Source organism: Calypte anna, chromosome 12 (genome assembly GCF_003957555.1).
Source record: "Calypte anna isolate BGI_N300 chromosome 12, bCalAnn1_v1.p, whole genome shotgun sequence".
NCBI lineage: Eukaryota > Metazoa > Chordata > Aves > Apodiformes > Trochilidae > Calypte > Calypte anna.
Genome location: NC_044258.1, coordinates 19,848,343 through 19,875,996, shown reverse-complemented (window position 1 = coordinate 19,875,996; position 27,654 = coordinate 19,848,343). Strand labels below are relative to the sequence as shown.

General features: G+C 44.0%; 1 protein-coding gene across 3 annotated transcripts; it reads left to right on the top strand.

The window, feature by feature from the left end:
• Nucleotides 1-164: 164 nt before the first annotated feature.
• On the top strand, nt 165-26,721 carry SUMF1 (sulfatase modifying factor 1). Of its 3 annotated transcripts, none has more exons than XM_030458367.1 (9): nt 165-214; nt 3,308-3,481; nt 4,957-5,031; nt 12,676-12,758; nt 14,876-14,998; nt 15,687-15,801; nt 16,711-16,824; nt 24,278-24,337; nt 26,008-26,721. In XM_030458367.1, exons 2-9 carry the CDS (start codon nt 3,308-3,310, stop codon nt 26,116-26,118), a joined length of 855 nt encoding a protein of 284 aa, XP_030314227.1. In that variant the 5' UTR covers nt 165-214; the 3' UTR covers nt 26,119-26,721. The 3 variants fall into 3 exon arrangements, with proteins under 3 accessions (XP_030314227.1, XP_030314225.1, XP_030314226.1); XM_030458365.1 differs by lacking the exon at nt 165-214 and adding an exon at nt 271-490; XM_030458366.1 differs by lacking the exons at nt 165-214; nt 4,957-5,031 and adding an exon at nt 271-490.
• Nucleotides 26,722-27,654: the final 933 nt, after the last annotated feature.

The following is a 27,654-nucleotide window of genomic DNA, read 5'->3' as shown; positions in this document are numbered from 1 at the left end:
CACAGCGCTGTTCACGGCCTCTCTGCCCACGCTCCGTGTGCTTTATTCACCCCACGTCACGTTCCCACGATCCCGAGGCAAACCCGAGCGGCTGAGGGCAGCAGTGCCTGAGAGACCGCGTCCCCCCGCAGAGCTGTCGGACACCACCCAGAACCAGAACCCCAAACCGAACCCGTGTCCCGGTACCGGCCCCGAGCGGACCGAACACCCTGGGGTAGGGCAGCGGTCCCTTTAAGGGCCTCGCGTCACGTGGGCGGCACGTGGCGCCTGGGCCAAGATGGCTGCGCCCTCAGCACCTCCCGGCCCGGGGCTCCGCTGCCGCCTCCTCCTCTTCTTCTTCTCCCTCCTCTCCTCGCTGCTGGAGGCCGCCCGAGCGGCAGCTCCCGGGGAGGACTGCGGGTGCAGCGTGAGCCGAGGTGGAGGTGACTGGCGGGAGGCGGCGGCTCGGCGGTACTCTGCGGGCGGTGGCCGGAGCGCTGGGCACGGGCCGGTGAGCGGCGGGGAGGGACCTGAGGCGGGAGGCTCAGAGAGCTGAGGGGGCAGCGATGAACCCCTGAGTGGGAGCTCCTTGTAAAGCCGCTCCACAGCCCCTCAGGGCGGGACCCGGCTCGGTCTGGTTCCATTTTCCCGTTCGGAGGGGCCTGGAGATGGAGAGAGCAGCGGGTGTCCCATCCCAGCCCCGTGCCCTGCCCGCTCCTCCCTGGGGCAAACTCCTTTCAGGTGCTTTGGTTTGGGTTGGTTTGGTTTGATTTGGTTTGTTTTTTCTCGGCTGTTTTAGCGGAGCTCCCCCCACCTGGACCCGGTAATACCGGAGCCAGATGTGCCCTGTGTCCCCAGGAGGTGGTGGCTCTGTTGTCCCTTCCTTGGTGAATTTCAGGATTGCTCTGGCCCTGCTCCCCCCCATCCATCCCCACGAGGTCTGTGTTGGTTCCAAGAGAACTGAAATGCCGAGGAGTGCTGTGCCAGGCCTCTGCAGTGTCTTTCTGCAAAGCCATCTTGTATGTGTCTGTATCTAGATATCCTCCAAGGGGAAGTCCCTTGGTTTGCTTATTCCTTGTTGCTGCTGTGCCTGCTCTTCTGAAAGACACCCTAAAGACCTGACTGTGCCTTCTTGATGGAGGCAGGGGTTGAAGTCAGTTGACGTGCTGTGCTGGTGATTGCTGAGTCTGTTTGTGTCACTGGAGAGCAAATGCTTCTCTGGGTGAGAGATGCTCAGTTGTTAGAAATGGGGTTGCTGTTTCATTGCATGAGAAGTGGCAGTATCTTCAGAGTATTTAATGGTGATGAATTAAATAATCCACATTGCAGTTGGGCTCTGTGTCACTAATACACATTTTATGTCATAAATATCAGCATTTTCCAGTGAGTCTCCCTGTAGGATAAAATAAATTTGGATCATACTTAATGCAACTTTAACAGGTGATGAAAACCAATTGCTGCTGGTGTTTAAGCTGTGTTCACAACTTGGTTATGTTAGCTAGAGTAGAAAACACTGTTATCAATAGGGGAGTTAGGGGAAAAATTGGTTTCTGCCTCAGCCACACCTGAGATAAATTATTTCCACTCCATCTTTAGAAACTGGAAGCCTGGTCCTTCAGTGGCTCTGCTCTTAATTACCATCATACTTTCAACATGAGCATAATCATAGGCAAATGCCTGCACTGGTGTTGAAGCTGAGCTGTGAGGGCAGTGAACTGCATGAGCCATCTAATTAATGTTGTAATTAGGCAATTATCGTTGCACATTCTCTTGCAGCAAAATGCCTAACACAGTAAATGACATCTATCAGCTTCTGCTCTTGGATTTCTGCCTCTGTAGCTCAACTTTGATATTTATTAGAAACCAGCCCCCCAGTGGTAGCTCCCTGTGGTTTATACCTGCTTCAGTAACAATCCTAATGTGGTTTCTGTGTGTGATGTGAAAACTGCTCTTCATGTAGTGTTGTATGCCACTGCTGTCAGCTGAAAGCACTGTCAGCTGTCTGAGCCTTGCCATCTGTGATGTGGTGGTAGCATAAAGCTGGCTGTCAAACCAAGGCCCTGTTTCCAAACAGGAGGTGGAGCTGTGAAATGAGCCTTGCTGGGAAAGGATAATCCCATGGAATCAGCATCTGGTGTCACTTGGACACAACATTAGTGGACATGCCAGGAGGCTCAGCTCTTGCAGAAGCAGCAGGTTCCTAAGAAAGCCTTTGGGCATCCTGAGCTGAGTGTGCACTGGCAGTCTGTTGAGATTCCCCAGGTTTTGGATATCAATGAGAGGCTGCAAAGAGAGAGTTAAATTTTCATGTGCTTTGAGACAGCAGCTCCTGGGGAGTCAGTCCTTGCAGCCTCCCCTTTGGGAAGATTTTCTGCAGTCTGAGCTCCCATTCATTCCAGCACAAGCTGATGAGCAAGGATCATGGATTGTTTTTGGTTGTGTTTTTTTTGGCTGAGGAGAGCATTGCTCAGTCTGTGATCTTTAGAGGGCTCTCAGGAAACATCAGGTGGAGCATGACAACACCTCTGGGGGCCTTTGTCTTCCCATGAAGAGCCCACTAAAGCTGAGGAAACCCACGTTCTGTTCTCTGCAAACTGGCTGAGTGAGGCCTTAAAGGGAAAACACTGTATTGGAATAGTTTAAAATTTATGCTGTCACTCATCCTTCACTTCTGAGGCCCGAGGCTCTCACCCAAGGTCAGCCTTCCAGAGGAGTGGAATATAAGTGGAAAGCTTGTCTCATCTCTGGCACATGGAGCTGCAGGTGCTGTGTCTACCTGCCAGGTAGCAGCATGGTTGTTAATAAAATGCTGCATGTGCCTGTTATTAAATGAAAACCACTTGTAGTTGGTATGCAATCAAGTGTAGACCTGTCCACAAAAGAACACCTGACACTTTGCTAATCTCCAAATTCAATGCATCCAGCCTTCCTAGGAACAGAGTGAAGTGTCAGAATTCCTCCTAAAAATGTAGAAAGGACTCTGGATTGTTTGTTAGCTGTTTCTTGGCTCTAAGGTACACAAGGGAACACATTTTTCCTCACTAGAGTAAAAGCATTACAGCCAGTAGAAGTTTTCAGTTACCCAGACTCCACACAGGAAGAGCTACAAATGCAGGTTTTGTTCTCCATTTTTGTTCTGCTTGCTGTTTCTTCCAGAGAGGTGGTGATCAGGATGCCACTGTTCCCATTTTGTTGTGCTGGTTTTGTCAGTGAGATGCTGCCCAAAGCAAAAGCACCTCCAAAGATGAGGTGGAGGAGAGGAGTAAGAGGATAAGAGACTTGCTAGTCTTTCCTTTTCATCATCTTCTGGGTGGTGTTTTCTCTGCAGATGGTGGCTATTCCAGGAGGAGTGTTCACAATGGGCACTGATGAGCCTGCAATACAGCCAGATGGAGAGTGGCCTGCTAGAAGAGTCCACATCAACAGTTTCTACATGGATCAGTATGAGGTCAGCAATGAGGACTTTGAGAGATTTGTGAATTCTACTGGGTACATTACTGAGGTAAGGTGCAGAGGGGTGCACAGCTCCTGTCATCTTTCTTTGTGCTGGCAAAATTCCCATTAAAAAACTAGGCTTTTCTTTTTGTAAGGGTGTCACAATACTTGGGATTTGTGTACTAGAATGTGGAGACAAAATTGCCCTGCCCAGGGCTCTGAGGGATATTCTGACATGGACTGAAGGTAATAAATGGTTGAAGACATCTATACAGGGGTTTTGGGGGTCTTCTTTTTGACCTATGGGTCCTAGGACATCTTTGTACCAGTACAGCCATGTCCAGAGGAACAAAGGAAAACGGGAACTGTGGTAGCTGAGGACTCTGCAGGCTGCTTCTTAGCACAGGTTCTTGGTAATGAGCTGAGCAATAGAAAGCTCTGCTGTCTAAAGAAGATACAATAGCAAATTTAGTAATAGTTGTGGGCATGTGACTGGGAACAATGAACTAAGAAAGAATACATTAAAGTTATTCCAAGCAAGAAGCTACCTGTGCCTGGGGCTCTGAGCTTTCCTGACAGTGAGCTGTTCCTACACAACTTTTATAAATCCCTGACAGACCTCTCAGGCAAATCAAACCCTCCGAGATGAGCAAGTCTCAAAGGAGGCACTTTGCTGAATTCACTTGATAAACTGGTTCTCACTTGGAAGGCAGGATTCTTCTGGTTGGATGAAGAGCTAATCTTTTCCCATGTTTAAGTTCTTGGCTCAATAATTATGAGAAAAGGTTACTTAACAACTGAGTTTGAAGAGGGGCTGCTTGCTGCAGACAGCTTCTGGAGTGAGCACATGTGCAGTGGTGTTGGAATGGAGCAGTGCATCAGGTGGAGTCTGTTTCAGGCAGTGCTTTGCGGCTCAGCTGCTGCAGTTGGGATGCTCCACTTGCCCATTCTCCCTGCCCCCCTCACATGGGGGCCCCTTTTATGCAGGATTTAACCAGATGTGAAAAACCTTCTGTTGGCATTATGTACTGTGATTCACTGAAACAATCTGTGGGGCTTGTTTCTTTTGGCTTTATATTATGCTATATATAATGATTGGGTTACTTTTAATTCTTCTATTTCGTTGTAACAGTGCTTTAAAACATGGTACTAGTGATGGAGAAGCAGTAAGTGACAGGGCTTAAATCTTTTATTGTGATATCCCAAGGGAAAAAAAAAAAGAGAAATGCCCTTGAATCTTAGGTTATTGACTGTACCATTTTAAACCAGTTGGGATAATTGGAACTGCATTTTTAATTAATAGAAGTGATAACATTTGCAGAAGCTCTGTGAGCTGCCATCTGTCCAGTGGCTGTTGAAGAATGACAACATCCAGAGATAAAATCCCTTCTTGTTTGTTCTCTAATAGCTTCCTTGAAAAAGAACTCAAAGTGACTCTTAGAATTGCCTTATCCATAATAAAAAGAAGCTATGAATGTTAGTGGCATTTTAATAATTAACATTTCTTTGATAATACAGATAAATCTTTTGTTCTTTCTCTAGGCAGAGAAATTTGGTGATTCCTTTGTGTTTGAGGGGATGCTGAGTGAAGAAGTGAAGGCTCACATCCATCAGGCAGTGAGTAACACATCAGAGTACAACTTCCTGAGCAGTTACTGGGGTAAATGTCTGAGCACTTATGGCAGTAATATTTAAATTGTGTGGTGTTCCCAAAGTCCTGGGCAAAACCAGGGTTTATGGAGGGCTGTGACTTTTTTCCTCCTAAGTGAGAGGTATTTAGGGCTGTATCAAGTGGTGCAGCTACTAGGCTGTTTATTTGTGTTACCTGCAACACAGCAATGCTTCAGAAATCCAGATGTCAGTAGTGGCTCTGCTGAGTGAGGTGCTGTGTAGGCAAAGACCAGGAGTGGCTCCAAGGGCTGATGCACTTGTGGCTGGGATGCTCTGCCAGTGCATTCTTATGTCCCAGCAAAGGGAATGAGCTGGGGATCCTGTCAATTTAAGGAAGTGAGGAAAACCTGTGTGGCCAACAGTGATGTGTGTCCAAGCAAGTTCTGTGATGCAGAAACCCCTAAATCAGGCTTTCTGATTTGAAACAAACAAACCAACTCTAAGAATGCTGGTGTGAGCTCCATCTTGGCTATTTGTATAAACAATGAAGAGTGTTGGGAGCCACTTTCTTGGGTGTGTCAGCCAAATTCTGAAGTGTTTGCTTTAGTGCTAACTGAACAAGTATTATGCCAGGGAGCTGGAAGGGAGCCCAAACTGGGCTTCTTGGCTGCTGCTTCTCAATGTACACCTGAATCAAGTAAAACTCATGGCATGCACCTTCTTGAATGGTAACTGGCCCCATGAAAAGCAGGAGCAGGATGTAACCATTGAGGTGTTACTGGTACTGAAAATCCCTCCACCAGCTTGATGGGAGAAAGGACTGTGTTGTTACTTTGCCTCAATGGCTCAGACATGTTTTCATAAGGCTGTTCTCCACCTGAAGCAGAGGGATGCTAAATGCAGATGTGAATATAGGGGAAGAGCAGCTGGAATGTGTATTTTGGAAGTAGCCTTCCACTGCCAGTGCAGGGATTGGGGAAGGGTGGAAGTGAAGATCCTGAACCAAATGGAATCCAGCAGCTGCTGTGCATGATGAGAGGTGCAGGAGTGTGTTGGGGAGTATGGGGGGGGATTGTTCTACTTGGCCACTTTGGCTTCTTCAGTTGTTAAGCTGGACAGATTTATCCCAGGCCCTGAAGGGAAGCAGACAGCTGGATTAACAGAGGTGGGGCTGGTGAAAGCTCCTGCAGGAGCAAACCAGCTCAGCACATGAAATAATTGTTGGAGCTTTGGGTGCATTTCCTGGAGTGAGGTGGTCTCCTAGATAGCCACTACTACAGGAATGTAGGTTGGATCTGACCCTCCTCTGGAAGAGAAGCAACAAAAAGGGGTGTAGCAGCCAATTGTTCCAGATTTCTGGGAACTTGAGTTTTAGTCTTGGCCTCCAAGGCTGGGATGGTAACGTGGCAGAGTGGGAGCATTGAGCACTGTAACAGGTGAGGGTGTCACTGGTAGAACTAGCAAAGGACTTCTTCAAATTAAAAAAGATTTTCTAGGGTGAGGGTGGAAGGTCCTTTGAAACCAAAACATTTTGTGTGTGTTTAACAAGTTTTGATAGCTTCATTTCTTAAAATCAGTTCTCAGACTTGCAGATTAAAACCAGCTACTAATTACTGCAGCTATTACAGCTATTAAGTTACATTCTTTTTTGGATACTTGGCCTTAGATGTCATTGATAAAGCACAGCCTAGAATTGCCAACAGCTTGGCACTTGGAGGTGATTTTTTTTCTTTCCCTCTCTTTTGGGGGGAATTTGGGGAAATGGAAAAAGATCAGAATGTAGAGATTCTGCTGTTCTTATGTTGTGATTAAGCTTTTCCTGCTCTTTTATCTCCCTGACTAAGTAGGAAGCAGAGAGGGGGAAGTGCATGCCCAGTGCTATTATTCCATGACTTCATAAAATGTCATTTATAGGGCATTCTTGTGTATCCTAGAGCAAAAAGCTTGGGGATTGTGTCTGGGAAATGAGAAGGTACTGAGGCGAGCTTGCCAACATGAGGGGATTGGAGAGCTCTTGCAAATAATTGGAAGAGTTTGACTGGCTGTGCAGCTACCATGAAAAAAAGCAAACAGGATAGCACTCACTGAGACTGGAGAACAGCATAATTTGCTCACTGGAGAGCAAATTCTTGGCCTCTGGATGACAGCAAAGTTAATTTTTGCTTCAAGGCCAGATAAACTCTGGAATGAAGAGACTGAAAGCATACAAATCTGTATACTTCTTTTGTCTTTAGGAGGTATTGAATTTTTGGTGTGAAAATGAAAGAAAATAATTCACTGTAGCAAATGCTATTGAGGAGTTCTGATTGATGTAGAACTATTGGATGTTATTTTCATCCCTGTTTGTATGGAAACCTCTGCGGTAGTCTTGGGTTGTGCAATTTGCTTATTTATAGCAGTGCCTCTAGCCTTTAACTCAAAGGTTTCCATTCTGAAAACAAGGCAAATGTTTTGCATTTCAAGTGAGTATTTCAAATTAATAAAGAGACCAGCAGTGTTTGCAGGTAGGATTGCAGTGCTAGCATTTGCACTGCCTATGGAGAACCTGTCTCCTGCCAGCATGCAGCAATAACTTGCTGCTCTGTGGCTGGGGGGAGCCAGGAGGTTATTGTACAGTGTGATAATGTCAGCATACATAGGATGCACAAGCAGAAGTTGACACATGTGCTTATTGCTCCTTTAAGGGTAAATTTCACCTAGACCACAATTGCCTTTTGGTTTTTGAGAAGCCTTTCAGAAACTGGAATCAAAGGAAGAGGTGGGTGAGCCTCTTGCAGACCCCAGTGCTTCATATGCCCTGGATGAGGAGCTGGGGAGCTGGAGCTGTTGAACTGGTAATCTCTTGCTGTACTCCCACTATTGGGTTAAGGAACAATGTGCAGGAAGCATCTCACTGGGAATCACTTGTAATATTAGTCCATATTTATCAGTATAAAGTGCTGCTTTAAGGTGGGGGACTGCTTGTGCCTGATGCCACACATATATCTGTGCTCACCTCATGTTTTGAAAGCTCATATTCATGTGGTTATTGGAAAAAATTAATATCTTGACTGCAGATTTACAGGCTGGCTGAAAAATATACTTCTAGAGATGGAACTCACCAAGAATATCAGTTCCTCAAAAGAAGCTTCTTGGATTCCAAAACTTGCACTTAATGAATCTTACTGGATTTTAGCATCAAATGTATTTTTGGTTATTTTTCTTGGAGGATTGACATTGCTGTGAAGCATTAAAATGTTTGAGATTGTATGAGCTTTGCCTTATGCAAAGGAAGAGGTTGCTTCATAGAAGTAAAGTGCTAGCTTCCAATTAAGTCTCAAATCCTTTCCCTAATGACTTAAAATACATTGTAATTCTATAAAGCTGATGCCTTTTCTTTTTGCAGTAGTGCAGTTTCAAAATGCTTAAAAGCACTGGGGCTTGATTCCAGGCAAGCAGTATCAATACTAGATTTTGAAGAAAACCTTTTTTTGCTTTAATTTCTGAGCTAATGAGGGAGGCTAGAAACCCTAGAAAATAGGAATGAAAACAGATTCTTCTGTAAATAGAGCTTTTGGGGAGCTGGGACTCTTAACTGATATCATAAAGTATGAGACTTAGAGTTTTTCTGGGAAAAATACTCAACTCTTAAGCTGTTTCAATATGCTTAATTACTGACTGGTGGAGCATTTGGCAGTTGTGTTTCAGTTCAGTTTATGTAGATAGCTGGAGAAGGTTTGCTCTTCTCTACAGAGTATCTCCAATAGAAATGTGAGTTATAGCTGTGTGTGTGGATTGTTTCCCTTATGGAGGGAGCTCCTATGACAACCCTGATAAGGGGCAAGGAGAGCTCAGGTCTGGCTTCATCTGGGAGCAGTGTTCAGTGCCACACTATTTACATTGCAATGTCTCCCTGACTGGGTTCCAGCTGTTTCAAGTTAAACACAAGCCCGTTGCTATGGAGATGATGTGCTGCATGGAAATGGGTCACTTGGTGCCTTTTTCAGTGTGCAGGTGGAAAGGGGAAGCAGAGCTGGAGGCTGGGGAAGGTGCCCAGGGAGTGGGTGTTTGCTGGGGGGATGTTGAAGGCTTCAGCACTGAGTGGGACCACTGCCCAGCTCTGGATTGTCTCACACTGCCCCTTGTGGTGTGTCCTGAACCCCAGTACAGAACTGGATCAGGACTGGGAGAAGCTTTGCCCTCTGGATTTCCCTCTGAGACCCAGAGTGGGACTGCAGCAGGGCAGTGCCAAGAGCCACCCAAGCTTCTGGGGCTGCTGGAGCACCTTCCCCATGCTCCAGTGAGGTCTTGGTCCCCACAGCCCAGTCCCCAGGCAGGTGTGGGTTAACTTCATGGGATTGCTGCCAGAGTGGGGTCACATCCTGTGGAGGGAAGGAGCTGCTGTGGTGAGGTGCATCTGGATGGTGGGAGAGGGAGCCCTGCCCTGAACCCCAGTGAGGGAGAGAGTGGTTGAGGGGTGCTGGGAAGGCACAGTCCTACTGCTTAGAAAAAACAAAGTAATGTCATTGCTTTGTGGTTTCTGTGGGGAAAAAGACAGTCTGTTGCTCTGTAATGATTTACTTTTATTTCTCTAAACTATCTGCCCTACTAAAAATGTTCTATTTTCTGTCTCTTCTTCAGTAGTTCATTAATCAGCTGCTCGGGATTTAAGAAACGACTTAGAGGAGGAAAAATTGGCAGAGATTTCCATGTATCTGCCTTACATGGATAAAATAAAACCTTATCCAAGAAATTCTGTTCTTTAATGAATAGCTAATTTTTTCTCACATCCTCCCAAAGCCAGCACTGAGGGTGTCCAAACCTCTGGTGTATTGCTCAGAGTCAACACTTCAGAACTTCCCTGCTTCCAGCCTGTGCACACATTGCTTTGGCAGCCAAGAGGATGCTTTGGCAAATTAAAGATGTTCAGGGCTTAACACAGTCTGATCCAAATGAGTGGTAACCTGTTAAGTCAGCTTCTGAAACTGAGGTGTATTCTTCAAAACCTTCTGCTTAATATATGATTCGTGAAATATTTTCTGCACTTGGACTACTCATCACTTAGAAAATCTCTTTTCAGACTGTTGGTTCCTAAATTGCTGAAGTTTTTACTCTGCAATAACTTGTATTTCTTCCAAATGCTTATCTTGACCTAGGTATGCAGACCTTGTTATATTAGAAGAGCATTATAATACTGTAGCACATTAAAAAAAACTAAACTATGTTTAGTTCTACATGTCTGGACAGCAGCATGAATTTCTCTTCATCTTATGGGCCTGACTTGAGGTCAAAATCCACAGCTTTGTTATTTCAAGTGATTTGCTGCATGTTAGAAATGGAATTAGAGTCAAGATTAGCTACCAAGTTGAGTTTATTTTTGGTAATTCTTCTAACACATAAATGTGACTTGAATTTTAAGTTTGGACCTGAAGTGGGGGGTTGTTTGTGTCCAGTGTGGCCAGTGTCTGTTGGATGGTTATTTGCTGATTTTGTGTGTGTGTTTTTCAGGGTATTGCCCTGCTGCTCTTGCAGTACCAGTAACTGGTGGTGAAACTGACTTTCCTGATGCCCTTCCTTTATTTTTTTTCTCTATATATTTAGGAATTAATTTTCTTTTAGGATGATTGTGAAGTAGTCTAAAAATCTTGGAATCACGAGTTAATGGAGTGATTAAAGTTAGGATACCCCAGCCTACTGTGAAAAGAAAATTGGAATACTTAGAGTTTTATGCAAGCTGGTAGTGGGAGTATAGGCTTCAGTTCTGCAAATTGCTTCATTTGAGTGGAAAACTTGTAGGGTGGAATTAACTGTGAGTACATTTTCCCAGTATTCCCATGTTCTCTTTTCACGACTCTGTAATAAGGAGAAGAGCGAGTTCTTAAAGTTTAATCCTGGAGCAGAGGGAATCCTGGAGCAGAGGGTGGATAATCCAAGTTTTCAGCTGGATCAGCCCAAAAGAAGTGTTGAGCTGCTCTGCAGTGTCCTGGGCTCCCCAAGCTGCCTCTCCCTGGGTCTTGGGGTGCAATGTTTGCAGGGCAGGTGGGCTGCACTGAGTCTGTCATGAGTGACATCTGTCCTGTGAAGAGTTAATCACAATAAAGGAGCTCTTGTCTTCTAATTCACTGACTCTTCAAGATCTGTTCAGCAGCACAGGCTGCTGTTTTTCCAAACTGGATCTCTGGCCAGTCTGCAGAACCCGAGTTTGGGAGTGAAGCATGAGGACACGAAGCATTATGAAAGGAACAAAGCTCATTAGTGGCAAGGGAGGGCTTTGCTGTATTAACTGTAATGTTGTAATATCTCTCTCTAATTAGCTCTTCTACTAATTAGATTTAGAGCAATTAAAAGCTTTGAGGACTTCTGGGAAGTTTTCTGTAAGGGCTGTACATTTCAGGTACATGACTTTGGCTTTGGGAAGGAGCATCTTGGAGCATGCTCGCTGGTGTCAGTGGCTGACTTAGATTAACTTCCAATTAATTATTGAAGGCTGCCCGTAGTCTGTCACTGTTACCACTGTCCTAGTACTGCCTGTGCAACCTCTCTGAAGATCTGGGTGTTCTGCAAAGACTGGCAGCCATTTGGTGTTGAGTTCAGCAGAGGCAGAAAGAGAAGACATGCACACGTAGTGCTCTCATGTGGAGAGATTGTATTTTTCCCAGTTTAAAATAAACCTTTCTGATTGAAAGCATCTGCTCTTTCTTTTGCATAACAAAAATGTTTTCCAAAATTAAAGTCTCAAAACGCAGGTCTTTGCAGTAGCCTGTAGGGGTTTTGATCCAAAACTCAGCAGTTTAATAAAAATGTGTTGTGCTTAGAAGCTATTGGGATAAAATCTAACTTGTGGTCTTTCAGATTCATAGAGAACCTTTAGCAAATGGTACTGCAGCTCTCTTAAGGGGCTGTAAAATAGTAACTTTGGATTTCTGTCCCATCTTTAACAGTTAAAGCTTGAAATATACAAAGAACTGGTTAAATCAGACTAGTTTTAATCCTTTTGACTGAAGTATCTGTTCAGTAGCTTGGTTATTCTGAAGCTTTAGTGCTATGTGAGTTACACAGTTTTGTCTGCAAGCTTGATGTTGCTCAGCAAACCAACTTGGAAAAACTAAAAAAAAAAAAAGCCTTCACTTCACTTCTTTGGCTCTTCTGTCTCCACCTTCTGGAAGCTGATAGCAAATCATTTTAAATCAGCTTACTGAGTTAATTAACAGGAAAGCAAATGTGTGGTAGGAAGTGTGTTTTGACCCTAGTTAAAGTATGTAATGAAGATTTTGGTTTAGTTATTTGAAACACTGAGGCTACAGAGTAAGCAATTGGGATGAAACACTTTTTTGCAGAAACTGCATTTTTAGAAATGTGTAGAATGTGTCAGCCTGAAGTCAGCCAGGAGGGTAGCTGGTTTAGCTGTGCTGTGGGCTCACAGTTGTAAAGGAAGAGAGTAAAATTGTAATGTTCCAGATGATCTCTTTCAGCCACTGCCTTTGAGTATTCTTGGAATAATTTTCAGAGGGAAAGAACTGAGAATTTCTGGGAAGACAGTCTGGCCCAGCACAGGTGGTGTGCTGAAGGCAGTGAGGGAAAGCTTTGTAATCCAGTGTCCCATGGTGGGTTTTCATTATAGCCTTTACCTGGAAATCTAAATCTTTCCTGGTCATTCTTGTCCCTTTCCAGGTTGCAGCTGCTCCTTGGTGGCTGCCTGTAAAGGGAGCCAACTGGAAGCACCCTGAGGGTCCTGACTCCAGTATCTCCAGCAGGTAAGCCCTAAATGCCCATTCAGTGCTTGTGAATATACCTGGAAACTTGCACCAGGAGTGAAGTGCAAGGAAGGGTTTTGAACCAGTTGCCTGCTTGCTGCTGCTTCTGCAGCTGTTTTCCCATCTTCTAGTGCCTTGCACAAGCACATTCAGTGGTCCCTGACATAGTGTTTCCAAAAGGTCTATAAGCATTTTGCATCTGTGGGAAAGGAGACCATCCTGAGATGTGCTTCTGTGTGTTTTCTGTTCATGTTATATATCAACAGTGACACAGAAGAGATCTTGAGAGAGTGTCAGTAACTCCAGAGCAGATCTGGTTTTGTGTCCACACTGTCAGTCTGTGCAGTGTGACCTCCATCTGGGATCTGGAGTCTGACCTCTGGCAACAGGAGGAGGAAGAGTTCTGTGCTTTTTCATGTGTTCTGAGCTTGTGGGCTGATTATTGTGGGAAATCAGCTATGATTTTATCTAGAAGCTCCAAGTGCTTTGGAAAACTCTACTTTCTCTTAACAGCCTCTATTTAGTGCCATGCTTTGCCATCATGAACCCTGAAACTCGCTGACCCAAGTCTTTGTGCAGCCTCTTTCCATTCAGAAGTGGAATGAATTTTATGGCTAGAAAATCAAAAGGCTCCATTATTCTGAGGTGCTTTCTGTGGGTACTGCAGAGCTAACCCTGAGCTGCACATGCAGAAACCATTGTGTAGTTACAGGTGTGACTGTGCTTCCTTGGATGTCACTCTGCTTTTGGGACCTTTCCTGTTGCAGCTCTTTCTGCCCAGGCAGGTGGCAATGAAGCTGGCACTAGCAGCCTTAGTCAACTAGTTCAAGTGTTCCAAACAGCAGTGGTGGAAAAGTCAGGCTCTCTAGCCTAGATCTAGTAGCTGCTGACATGTTTTTGAGGCCTCTAAGGACAGGGCTGTGTTAGTGTAACATCATCTGATGGCTGAACTGCTTAGTTACAGGTCCATTGCCTGTTCTCCAAGGGCAGTGAAAGAATTATCTGAGGCAAAAATAGAGATAATATCTGGAGGCAGTGTTAGGGGAAGACAGAGAAATGTAGGTCACAGTCAGCAGGTAAGAATTGGAAACCTGCCATGTAAAGCTGGTTTGTAGCAGCCTGGTCCAAGCCTGGCCTCACACAGCTGCTGGGGAACCTGCCAGGTGGAGGTGGCACAGAGGAACAAGAGGCACAGACTGGGTTTGGTAAATGAAGCAGGAAAAAGTTGATAGGAAGTCCTCAGTGTCTGTCTCTGGCCCTCAGCTCCTGAAGAGCCTTGTTCTGTTAGAGGCTTGGTTGGGGATGATCCCTGTGACAAGGCATTTTTCTGGTTTTTAGTGGAAAAAGGGACCAGGATTGTAAGGGAAATTCTGGAACCAAACCAAAATAAAGTTGGGAGGTTTTGTGTAAAACGTGGATGGCTTGAAGTGCTCAAAGAAATACATTTTAAGTTTCTGCAGTTCACTGTTTCCTGGATTGGGTGTTGCAGAAGTTGATTTTAAGAGTAATGCCTCTTTCTTCTCTCTTCTCTCCCCCAAACCTCCCACAACTGACAGCAAAGAAAGAGCCTGCAGCAAAGAGCACACAGAAGTGAAGAGCATTCAGCATGAAATTGCAGTGTAAATCTTCCTAATGAGAATCTTGGTTGCTGGTTAAGTCACTGTTAAGCTACCCTAGCAAGCAGTAGTAATCTGCAGGCTCTTGGTGTCTGCCTGGGGGTCTCTGAGCACCTCTGTTTCCCCAGAAGGCAGCATATTGATAGTGCAGCAGGTTTCTGAGGGGAACCATGAGAAAGCACAAACCACAAATGTCTTTGGTCACTGTAAAGAGCTGGGTGTAAAAGCATGGCAAGACAAACAGAAGTTAGGTTTTTTTGTCTCTTCCTTTTTTTTGCATTTCCCTTCCAGCATCTTGCTCTCTTTCTTTAAATAGCTTCATTTCTGTAAAAGTGATCTTTCTTTTTTTTTTTCTTCTTTTCCAGCTGTAAGTAAACTATGAACTTCCTTGCAGTTCTTTGTGACCATCTCTTTGAAGGGTTTTCTACAGTGCTTGTGCTGTATAGCTGTGAGATTGCCTGGGTCTGCTGATGATCTTGTCCTCTTTATTTTGTTCCCCAGAATGGATCATCCAGTTCTTCATGTTTCCTGGAATGATGCTGTGGCTTTCTGCACGTGGGCAGGGAAACGATTGCCAACTGAGGCTGAGTGGGAATACAGCTGTCGAGGGGGCCTTGAAAATAGGTAAAGAGGGACCTGTTCCTAATGTGTCCCTGTTTTAATGTTTAAAACTGGTATTTACCAGGTAAGGAAGTTACCTGGGGTTTTATTACCTTCAGTACCTTTGGATTGTGTAATATCCACATCTGTGGTAAATGTAACACTGCCTGACTGAGCAGATTCCTTTGGGGAAGTGAATTTTGTTAATTACCCAAATGGAATGTTGTGATCTGGACTGTACTGGGAGGAGAATGAATGCAGAGAGCCCAAGAGAGCAGGAGAAGTGACAAAATGCCAAGACACAGGACTGCTGGTATTGCAGGAGATGGCAGGAGCTTAGTGCCAAGGCCAAAAAGATGTGCAGAGGAGATTAGGAGATTAAGAAATAAATAGCTACATCACTGCTCAGCAACTGTAGGGCTGCTGGATCCACCTGTTATCTGACTGTGGGCCTGGGAAGGTGTGAAGATAAGGAGAATATCAACCTTTTGTCTTCTCCATCATGTGGCCTGGACCACACAGTGCCCAGGGCAGTGCTGCCTTTCCTTCCTTCATCTACAAATTCTCCTCCTTGAAAACCTGCCAGATGTTGGCACAAATAGAACTAGAATACAAACAGTTCTCCAGGGTGAAGTGGGGAGAGAGATGTGTGTAGTGTCTCACTGAGTTAAACACAAGTGTTTGACAGCTCTTTTCCTCTGTCTTTTAACAGACTGTTCCCCTGGGGCAACAAGCTCCAGCCAAAAGGTCAGCATTATGCCAACATCTGGCAGGGAGTATTCCCAACTAATAACAGTGCAGAAGATGGATACAAAGGAACTGCACCTGTAAGTGTGTCTCAAAGTGCATTAATCACATGGAAATGAACTTCATCTTCCTAAAATTGAGGTCTGTGTTCAGCACCATGAACCATGGCTGCTTTCCATTCCTATACTCTTTCACCTTTCAAGTTACCAGATAGTTCACTGCAGGTTATTACCAGGGGACACTTTTAAAAGCTAATTGAAAAGTAAAGATTACTTTCATTTTAACTTCTAGTTCCTCTCAAACTGACCTCTTTTTCGCCTTTGCAGTCAGGTTATAGTCAGATGCTGAAATTCTTTCTGCCTGCACTTTTGACATTACAATTTTCTGAACTCTAATTTTTTGGGCAGTTGATCCCGAGGCACAAAAATCATGCAATAGATTAAAAGAAATTAAACTTCTCTTCTTGGAAAGGTTATGTCTGTCTAATATGGCAAACAATGGAGTGGAATGTTAAAGGCAATCAAGTATGTGAATGAATTATTAAATAGCAATCCAAGTAAATGCAGAGGGTTTTATCAGCAGAGAAGCCTGCATATGCATGAGCTGACAGCCAGCTGTGCTTTGATGGGAAGAGGAATTTGGAAGTTTTAAGCATGGGTATGGAGCTGAGATCACTAATGCTATGTGCAGGTCTCTGTTGGTCAATACCCCCCTTTAGGGGTCAGTCTCCAAAACCAAAGGGAGGATCCCACGTGCCATAGTGGAAATATGGTGCTGAGAATATGGAGCATGATCATAATTCTTTCTTTCATTCTTTTTATTTAAATGAAGGATGTAAAAGGGTTAGTTCTGCACTACCAACTTGGGGTGTGCTTTTGAATGTGAGAGCAGACACTCCCAGTAAAGACAGATGTACCTTCAGGACTAAAAACTGCATTTCCTGGGGAGTGGTTTACAGAACTGGCACTTGTGTTCCATGTCTTGCACAGGTCACTGCTTTTCCTCCCAATGGGTATGGTTTGTACAACATTGTAGGAAATGCCTGGGAATGGACAGCTGACTGGTGGGATGTTCAGCATTCAACAGATGAAGTTCACAACCCTGTAAGTATTTCACTGGCATCCCATGAAGTGCAGAATTCTCTCTTGCTACTCTGATCTGGCTGCTGTTTGGAAACCTTTGCTCCTCTCTTCTCTGGGTGGGCTGCATCACACCACAGATCATCAGCACTGGAATTCTAGTGCTGCTGTGCATTGTTATTTGTTTTTTGTTGGACAGGCCTCCATACCAGCATCATACTGCATAAATTAAGAAAGTTCCAATGCAGTGGAATTATTTTTTAGAAAGAAAAGGTTTTTGTTTATTTGTGATGCTATAAGTTGTACTACTACTACTTTTTCTTCCTCCCAAGCAGTGACCAAACCACTGCGAGTGTGTGGCTTCTACTAGCTCCTTTAAAACTCAGTGTGTAACAAGACTGAAGCTTAGGGGGAGAAGTAGTTTACCAGGCTTTGAGAGGTTAATCTCTGGTTTTTTGTTTGTTTTTGTTTGTTTGTTTGTTTTATGGTTTATTTTTTTGGTGTGGCAGGCATGGAAAGAGATCCTGCAGGGAAAGCTTTGTGTGTGAGCTTTCTCGTGCAGTACCTCTCAGCAGATTGAAGTTCTAGTGTTACATCTTCTCTCTCATTTATCCAGGATGACTAAATCTGAGAAATGCACTGCTCTGCTCTCACAGAGCCTGTTTTGTTCAGACACAGCTATCTGTAATGAGAAAACCAATTAAATCCATTACAGCTCTCTGTTAGCTGCAGGATTTGTGTTCCCGTGTTGTGGTTTCTTATGATATGTATAAGTCTTTCTTTGGTGTGCTGGACATAACTGGAGGCCTTTGGGGGAAGTCAGCAATTAGAAGTAGCTTGCAGAACTTGCTCAACTTTTTTTTGCTGTTCTGCACATTGCAGAGGTTGACACTGGGTGTTCTTCCAGGAGGATGTATCTGGCAAGAGCCACCAGGCTCATCTTGGGGTCTAGGTGGTTCAATCAGCAGTTCCATTGCTGGGGGAGCATCTGGAGACCTCCTAACCCACAGCAGTCCCATTTGCCAGTTTGAAGTTACCAGTGTTCCACTGGGACACCCCAGGGCTCTCTGACTTCAGCAACGTGTCAGACACTGTGCTGCACACATCTTCCCAAGTAACTGAAATCCTTGGAACTGAGACTTGGTTGTTTTCATGTCAGATTTAAAATAGGATGGACTATTCTCTAATCTTAGTTGGTAGACAATCTTAGTGGCCTAACAGTGGCTGAAGAACCTCTGTGTCCTTTAGGCCCTGGGCATTGCTGTGTCTCCATCTGGTACTTTTTCTCCCATACTGCACAAATTTATATGATGTGATGTGAATACTTCACAGTAGTCAGTTTTCTGCCAGCTTCTGTAATTCAGCAATAATGGGAAGGTGTGTGCTGTGAATTGTATGTATAAATACACCTGTCTTTTCCCAACATTGGCTCAGGGCTGGCAGACATATACAGCTGACATTTATATAGAGCTTATCCTTAGCACTCAAGCTGATTATTTAGATTTGCTTTTTCCTGTTTGCACACTGATTGATTAGGAAAGAAACATCTGCTGTCTTGCAGTTCTGTTTCCATTCTGGTGGGTGTTTAGTACACAACTAAGAATAAAGTTTCTTTGCTACCTTATGAATGGAAACAAAGCCAACTTCAGAGCAAGACTGCTGAAGATGAGGTGTGGAGTAGTTCTCAGGATGGAAATTTGGATGAGTCTTCATCCCTGCCGTTGGTGCTTGTTAACTTCAGGGAAACAAATGTTGTGTGACTTTTGCTCTGTTAAACTTCAGTGGCTGTGTGACTTTGCTTGGCTTTTTAAGTTTGGCACAAACGTTTTGCAGACATTTGAGAAAGTATTTCAAAATTAGGTGTTGACAAGGATGTTTTTGCATTTTTTTTCAGTTGGAAACTAGTTGACAGAATCTAATGTCTGAGACAGAGCACCTCAAAGTGAATTCCAAAAGGCTTTTTTGATGAAATGGATAAGAAAACTGAATCTCATAATGTGAAGAGGTGTCCCAAAATAGCCAGGCTGCAGTATCTTCTGAGACATTAAAAATTATTAGGACCATATCTGTCAGAGCCAATCTTGAAGTCTCTCCAGAGTACAAGTCAGTGTAACCTATATATAGGATGTGTTCTTTCTGCCTAGAAGACTAGGAATACTTCTAGAGGGTCAGAGCTTAGTGAAAGTTGGTTTGTTTTTTTTTTTTTTTAACACTTTTAGTTTAAAATCCAAAATCTTCAAAGCTGTTTTCTAGTACTGGAGAGGTTTTGGGTGTGCTGTGGCCTGTTTGCAAGGATGTATAGAATTATTCACACAAATTCTTTTTTTCCCCCCCATCATTGATTGATTTGCATTCACAAATAATTACCAAGGGCAAAAATAAACTGGGACGCCTGAACATGCTTTGAGTGGTTTGTTACTTCTTGAAGTATTAGATTTAAATGATGCTCTAACAGTGGAACAAATGTCATTGTTCTTCTTTGCCAGGCATGGGACCTGTGCCAGGTAAGTACTGAAGCCAAGGAGAAACTTGAAGGCTTTTTATGCAGCTGAAGATGTATATAGAATGCAGAGCTGGGTGCTGGGTCCTTGGAGTTATAAGGAACCTTGGCTGCTCTCAGCACTTGGGGAATTTGGGGATGGAGCCAGAACCTTCAGGTTGGTGGCATTGAAAGGCACCATAATATGTTATGGATGTAACTTTTAAGAGCAGAGCATAATATAACTGGAGATCTGTTTGTACAGCTCTGTCTTTATGAATTTAATTAGACATTTCTGCAACTAAAAGTAGTCTCCTCAACTCTTCTACTCCAGACACTTATTTGTATAGCAGCAATGGCTTGTGCAAAACATAAGGAGTTGAGTGGCTTTTATTTTGTGTTCTACTTCTCATCTGTTTGGGCAGTGAGCTGCAAATGTCTCTGGCTGTTTCTGGACTAAGCAAATCGAAGTCTCCTCATTTAACAAGCACACAGGATCAGTGGAGATGAGTGCACTCTACCTGGAGCAGTCTTGAAAGCAAATAAGCAATATTAAATCTGGAGAGGTTTTAAGTAAAAACTTGTTTACAGTGAATAACTGTCCCTGTCAGCTGTGAATGTCCCTCAATCTCTTGTGAGATAATGGGCTTTCTGTTCTCCCAGAGCATCCAAGCCAACATTCACTTTGTACAGCAAGACAGTCCAGGGGAAATAGATATCAAGAATCCAGAACAAACCAGAATAAGCCAAATCTAAAACAGGTGTCTGGAAAACTCTTACAGGTGGAAATGGAAATAACTTCTAAATTTTCTGAATTTTAAGTACAGTGGTACCAAGTGCCAGGCTGTTTGGTACCACAGCTGCTCTCCAGCACACATTGTGGGGATACTTTATTAGGGGTTCTTTACTTGAGTGAGCACCAGGAGATGAAGGAGATGCTGCTGTGCTGCTGCTCTCTGAAATTATTTTGTTTGCACTTGAAGACACCTCAGAGTTGCACAGAATGGGGCCACATGCCAGTACAGACATTCTTGCAGTGTGTCTTCATCCTGCAGGGGAAGTGGGTTTTGTGTGGTCAGACTCAGCTTGGAGGGAATTCTAAAATCCACTGGAGAAAATGTAAAAGTGATTGGTTTGCAACTGGCAGTATTGGCAGTGGGGGAAAATCCAGGGCACTGCTGCTGGCCAAAATAAGTGCTTCTGGGCTGATTCTTCTCATGAGTAGAAAAAATACACAGTTTAACTCATAAAAAAATGTTTCTTTGGTGCATCTTGCAGCTACTGTTTGGTGCACAACTAGGAAGCGCCAGGGCTTGATTTTTGTTTGTTTGAAACCTGGCTGCTTTCTGCCAAATGATCATTTACAAATGAGTGTGAGATCAATCAAACCACAATCCCTTTATGGGGCTGGTTTAATTCTGGTGACTTCTGGCTCAGGGTTTGTTTCTATATAGTGCAGAGTCTCTTAGGGCTTGCAGCTCTCTTTGAAAAGTGCTTCAGCTCAAAGCAGAGTGGCTGAGTAACTTGCAGCAGGATTGTTTATGCAAGGTAACTTCAGAAATGTTTGTTTGATGTAATGAAATAAATATTACTTAATTTAAAAAAAAATAGCTTCTGTGATGTATTTTAATAACTCTTTAAAGAATAATTGTACTTGTGAGCTTTGGAAATTGAATGCACTGGCACCTGGAATGATGGAGTCAGATTATGTGTCTGTTACAGCACTAGACTACAAAATGACCTTGTCAATAGACAGTAAATTCTGTGCTTTAAATTTGGGATTGGAATCTGGACAGCTCTGGCTCTCTACATATGCCAGCAAACGTCTTTCCACTTCAGTACCAGGTGGTGCACTTCTCCAGGTAATGGTATAAACCAGTGTTGTTTGATGGATGAGATATTTGCTTGTTTTAATCAAATGTCACCTTAATTGCTGTGCTCTGATGAGTTTTTATTAGGGGTAAGCACCATTAAAGCAGGACTCCTTGATCTGTGAGGCAGATAGAAGCATGAGCAAATACTAACATCACAGGCTGCCTCCTTTTTAATGATAAAACCCATGTGATATGGAGCTGCAGCACTGGCTGAAGCTGGGTGGTGTTTGTGGACTCTCTGGTTCCTCTCAGAGCAGCCCAGGTGGCTTTGCTGGGGACCTTGGTGATGTGTGGTGGCTTCTAGAGAGCAGCTGAGCTACATGCTGAATGAAAGCAGCATCACTGGGCTCAGTGCTCTGCTTCTAGTTTTAACTCCACAACAGCCTTCAGATAAGACAGAGATTGTGGAAGCTGTGTTTCTAACTCAAGAAAAGAGAACAGAATTTCTTCTGCTCTGCTTTTTTAGGCTCTGTGGTTCCTTTTTAATCTCCTCTCATCTGTGAAGGGAACCAGTCCAGTTGGGCTCTTAGGTACAGCTACTCCTGCTTTGGATTCTGTACATATATATTTATGTACCTGGATACTACTACAGGGAAATCTGGTTATCCCAACTTCCTTCTGCAGAGCAAGAGAGTGAAACACAGCCCACAGGTAGCTGTCAGACAGTCTGCAATTGCTTCTCCAACTGATGTCTGGTGACTTTTCTGCTTTTCCAAGAACTTTGCTGGTTGTTTTAATGATAAAGTCTTTACCTTCAGTGATTCTGAATTGTTTTATAATAGAACAGGTTATTGTCAGCTTTTTGGCAGGTGGTAAATTCTTTCAGTGCTGTAATCCTGCTTCAGAGGCTGAAGAGGTTCAGTTTAACTTAGTTTTTTGTCAGCAAATCAGCTCTGATGCTCAGTGTTTGCCAGGTAGAAGATATCTGTGATTAATAAAATGAGCTTATGCAATTACCATTTAATTTGGTTCATAAGGTCCTTCAGTGCATGTTATCCTTGTATAGCTGCTGAAACACCCAACAGTCTGGCCTGTAAGCCTTCTCCTCCTAACTTAGCTTGCTCCTTTTGCTTTGGATCCAGTAGCAAACATTGCTGCTCTGTATTTGCATTAGAAGTTTTAATGGGAAATCCTGCTCAACAGCTCCATTGTTTTCTGCTTTGTCTTGGTCTCAAGTAGCTTTTTTTAGGGCAGTTTTATCCTGGCTGGTTCTACCCTGACTTCCCTTGAAATGAGATTAACAGACTGGAGCTGATTGTGCTTGTTAGTGGCTTATCTTAGAGGAGGGCTCAGTGTCTGTGCAGCAAGTTCAGTGAAGCCAATTTCCAGCTTTTGGAAAGGGAGTAGTCCTGTGTGGAGGAGCACCCTGGCTCAGAAAGGAGCAGACACTGCCTCTGGGTGTGTTTTCCCAGTTTCCCATCAGTATTTGTAGGGTGTTAAATGCAGTAGTAAGTGAGTTTATTTATTTATTTAGCCTATCTCATGTAGAAGTTTCACAGTACACGGGAAAGTGCTGAAGTTTCAGTGTGGGGAGCTTTTCATAGGGAGCTTCTCCAAGCAGCCAGACACAGTGGGTGCAGTCAGTAGCACTGCCATCAACTTTCAGGGTTTTCTTGCAGTCCCTGTGACTTCTGTTCCATGTGGCAGATTGGCTGGTGTGGATTCTTCTAGAACTTCACCTCTGGTAATGCAGGAGCTGGGTGGGAGACAGCTCTGTCCCTTGCTACAGGCTCAGCAGCGTGGTGACCAGGTGGTGACACTGAGAAAAGCTGGGAAGGGGTTTTTCCCTGGGAAAAGGGATCTGCAGCTTGATCTGCTGCTTCTGGGATTCAGGAATTACCATGGGGTGAAATTTTTCTTCAGTCACTGCATTTTCATCAGTTAAGCAGCTGTTCTCAGGGCCTGGCAGAAAGCAGAACACCCTTCAGGTACTCCCAGGATAAATGGCTGCTGGGCAGGAGGAGCAAACATTTATTTTGGTTTTTTTTTTTTTTGGCAGTGGTTTTGTGGTTTTAACCAATCATAGAACATTTAGTGTTTCTATTTTGTGTCATTTACATGCTCCGGAGCAATTTTTTTTTTCCTAAAGAAACTGCTAAATACTGAGCTGATAACTTGCCTGTAACCTCTATTTCTCAGTAAAGGTAATGCTCTTAGAAAATGTAGCATGGTTCAGGGGAACATCATGGCTTTTTTTTTTTTTTTCTTTCCTCTCTTCCACAAATTGTTCTGGTAAGGTTTTGTCTAGAAATACAGACCTCATTTATACACCTTAACAATGTGAAGAAACAACAGCTTCTGAGTTACATGAAAATGCTTGATTGGACACTTGTACGTGATGAGCAAATGGTTTTGTTGCACATCAGTGTGAAAGGCACAGAAACAGAAATACCTACAAGTCTTACAACTTTGAGAGGATTCTTAGTGGCAGTACTAACTTCTAGGCTGGGCTTGCCAGTTAACCAGTAAAGCACACTTGATTGATCTTGTTTTTCTTTTATAAGAGAGATATTACTGTGGTGCATGCAAAGTAGTTTCTGAGTGCACATGGAGTGTAGAAAGCATGTAAGAATATCTGGTAGAAATGAAATAAAAAAGGAATATCAGAAATGTCAAGTGTAGCAGTAGTCCCTAAGTGTTAGATGAGTGCAGTAGTAAGTTTCCCAGCTAGAAGGAATGAAGGGGAGAATTGGTTGCCTGTGTAATACATGTGCATCAAAGCGAGCAAGAGTGTGTTATCAAGGAAGCCCAGCTTTCCACTTGAACTATTAGGCCATCCTTTGGAGCTGGAATTGAAAAAGAATGCTGAAATAACACTGGTAAATCAATTCCAGGACCAATTTCCTGAGCACTTCAGATAAATCACACACTGCAAATGTACACATGGTTCCAGAATTGTTGCTTGGAAATGCAGCATTTCTGCAGCCCTCATGAGCCCCTCTTGTAACAAATGTAGGACAGTGACTGGGAGGTGACACAAAATGTCTTCTGCAGTCACTGCCTTGTGTTTCTGACAGGATTTTGGACTGTGAAGAGAATAAGCAGCCAACGTGGGGCAGTGCAGCCCCCATCACATCTGACCGCCAGTGGCCCTGCATACTAACCTGGGTCCTCTCCTCCACAGAAAGGGCCCTCGGCTGGGACAGACAGAGTGAAGAAGGGTGGATCCTATATGTGCCATAAGGTAATGTGAAAGGCCTGTTGTGTTGCCACGTTGAGCTTTCCTCTAAAAAATACCTGGCATGACAGTGAGATAATCCTCTGGCAGAGTTTCTTGGCAGTTTGGATGCTCGTTAAGGGGTTTCATGCAATTTCAGGCAGAGCAATACTTAAAATGTTCTTAAGGAATTCTTTCTTAGGTTGGAATAAAAGCAAACCAACTACTTTACCCAGGATGGTTTTTTTGACTGTGAAATTCAAGCTGATGGATATCTCTAGTGCTATTTTCCTTATAGTGCTTGAGCAACTCTTGTCAGAGTAGAAAGCACGGATGTAACTTTTTTAGTCTTAGAGTGACTCAATCCAGAAAGGCAAAGTATCAGGTGTTTACTGAAGGGTTGCTGGGAGATGAATGTTTCAGCTAAGTTGATAGCAGACTTGAAATTCTTTCTTAAAGTCTGGATAGCACCACAGTGCAACAGCTGCTTATAACACAGTCCATGTTTTAAACTCTATTCATGCAGCACTGCAAAAAATGCTCATTGTAGATCTCTTCTTTCATTAAAGCTGTCCTCTTCTTTTTCCCTTTCAAAGCCTGCAGCTGGCAAATCACTGTCATAATTAGATTATATATTCTGCAGTGAGATCCCATTTTCTACACTGATTTCTTTCTTAGGTGAAATCAATGTCAGATGTTAATTAGCAGTTTTGATTAAATTAACACTGGAATAGACCCTTCTTCAGTGATGAATAATGTGACCCATTTTAAAAGCTTGTGAAGATTCTAGTCTGTCCTAGTCTTTCTTTTTTTTTTTTTTTTTTTTTTTTGTAGGTGATAAAACTAGGCTGTGTTACCAAGACAAAAAACACTACTGAAAGCTTATTAGTACAAGGGCTCTTCATTAGGTGCCTAAAAGTCTATTCAGACTAATTCTGCTGCTCTGCTACCACTTCAGTTCACAAAGGCTGAAGTTTGCCTGCTTAGCAGCTAACTTTTAATTTCCACATAGTTCAGCTTCTCTATCCTATGGGTGCTGTTGAGGAGTGGGGCAGATCTCTGCAGGGGGAGACGGGAGCAGCTGCTCTCTGGCTGGGCTGCTGTTCCCATCTCCTTAGGTGGAGCTGGTGTTTGGCTCCTGGAGATAACATCAGTGCCCTGCTGCCTCCGGGATGGCTGCTGCTCAGGGCTGTTCCCTTGATGACTGAGCCCTTCAAGTTGTCACCACCCGGGAAGCTGTACAAATGGAACTGTTTAGTACCTGCCCCCAAACCTGTGAAGGGCTCTGAGTTGAAGGCATTGGAATGGGCTGCCCAGGGAAGTAGTGGATTCTCCATCCCTGGAGATATTTAAAAAGAGACTGGATGTGGCACTGAGTGCCATGGTCTAGCAACCGCAGCGGTGGTTCAAGGCTTGGACTCTATCTCTGAGGTCCCTTCCAACCCAGCCAATTCTATGATTCTATGATTCTATTCTATGAAGGGAGGAACTGCCCTGCACAGGAGGGGTTTGGTAGCAGACACTTTGCCCTTCAGTCTGTTTTTTTCCCCCCCTTATTTCTAACGCTGTGATGTTGATCCCTACCAGTTCCTTGTTCTGCCAGCAGCTGGAATGCTGGATTCACCTGTCAGACTCTTGCCTAGGGAAGCACAAGCTGGGATGTGCTCTGAAGCTCTTTCTCTGCTGTTTCTCTGCAGTCTTACTGCTACAGGTACCGCTGTGCAGCCCGCAGCCAGAACACCCCTGACAGCTCTGCTTCCAACCTGGGCTTCCGCTGTGCTGCAGACACCTTGCCACACCTCCCCTGACCTCCCAGGGGCTCAGTTCCACCCCAGGAAGAGGAGAGGTGTGGAGTGCCTCTTGCTGATGACACAGTGCTGAAACTTCCTGCTGGGGGAGAAAATAATCCAACCCTACTTGGAACTGCTTGAAGAACTTTGCTGTGTTGCTCTTTGGGGAAGGTGGCCTGGACTTCTATCCTGACCAAACTTTTTCTCAGCGAATTCTTTTTAGTGGGAGTATTTTGGAGCTGACTAGCACAAAACAGCAACGTGCCAGTTGTGGTTTAGAAGATTAATAGCTCCCTTAGAAAAGATCTTTGCTGAATAGTTTTATTTATTATAGTTGGAATTTCGACACTCAAATCCAATCAAGGACTTTACAAACTCCTAGACAGCTTTAAAAGGAAGTAAGAGGTAAGAAGCAAGGGCTGGAAGACAGAGCTGCTGTTTGTGCAGCCATTGCATTACATTCCTGTTGCAGTGAAAACTGTGTTCAGAAATGTGCTTTACCTGCTGAGATACTTGCTGCTCTTTGGAAAGTGCCTTCTGCAGCTGAGGGATGATAATCCTCAGGGTGATGATGATGAGAAATGCTGTACAGGTTTGAATAAAAATGTGAGGATTTCTTTATGCTGAAGACTTTTATTGATGGAAAAACACTGGTAATTTCCTTTGACTTTCTCTTGGACGTGGTGTAGGCTTATTTTGGGGACTTTGAAAATCACAAAAATCACGTAATTAGAAACTGAAGCTAACAAGTAATTCCACATGAATAGAAGATCATTCAGCTGAAAGGATGGCAGAGGTAAGTGTGAGCCCTAAAGCCTAATAAGGTAAATTTTTAAACTGTTCTGTTAAAAAAAGAAAAAAAACCATCCCACTTAAAAGGAGAGGAATTTCAGCAAGGAGGAAGGGAAATGGGAGTGATGACAGCTGCCTCATTTGGGGATCTGAATGTATTTCAGGCCTTTCACAAAGTGTTTTGCAGTGTCAGTGGTGCCAGGACACAGTGTCTGGTGGTGTTCCTGTGCCAGGCTACTGCTTGCTCCAGGTGGAGCCTGCAGAAGACCCAGTTTGTGCCCCATGTCCTGGCAGAACACTGGCCCTGGGCTGTGTCACAGTCACTGCCTCCACCAGACCCCTCTGTGTCAAACAGGGACTGAGCTCAGGTCTTGCAGAGCTGACAGTGACGGTCTGGTGGTGTGACAAACTTCTGTGTTGGTGCCAGGCTCCCCCAGCCTTGTCCTTCCTGGAGGAAGTTGGGTTTGGGTTTATCACAAACCCATCAGGGAGTGTTTGATGGTGAGGGGAAGAGAGTGCAGAACCCCTGGGGAGTTCAAGCAGGGCTTGAAGGGGATTCTAGGAAGCAGATTGATTCCAGGGTACAGCAGGCTGGACTGGCACTCCCATAAGTGTGATAAAAGCTGTGGTAAGTATTCTGTGTAGTGAGGACTGCCTTACCAGCATGAAATGTTTAATTAAAATCTCTGCAACAAAAACATGTTTTACTCTGAATAATAGGGAAAGATTCTTTTCTGTATTTTATCTTTACAAAAGATTTTG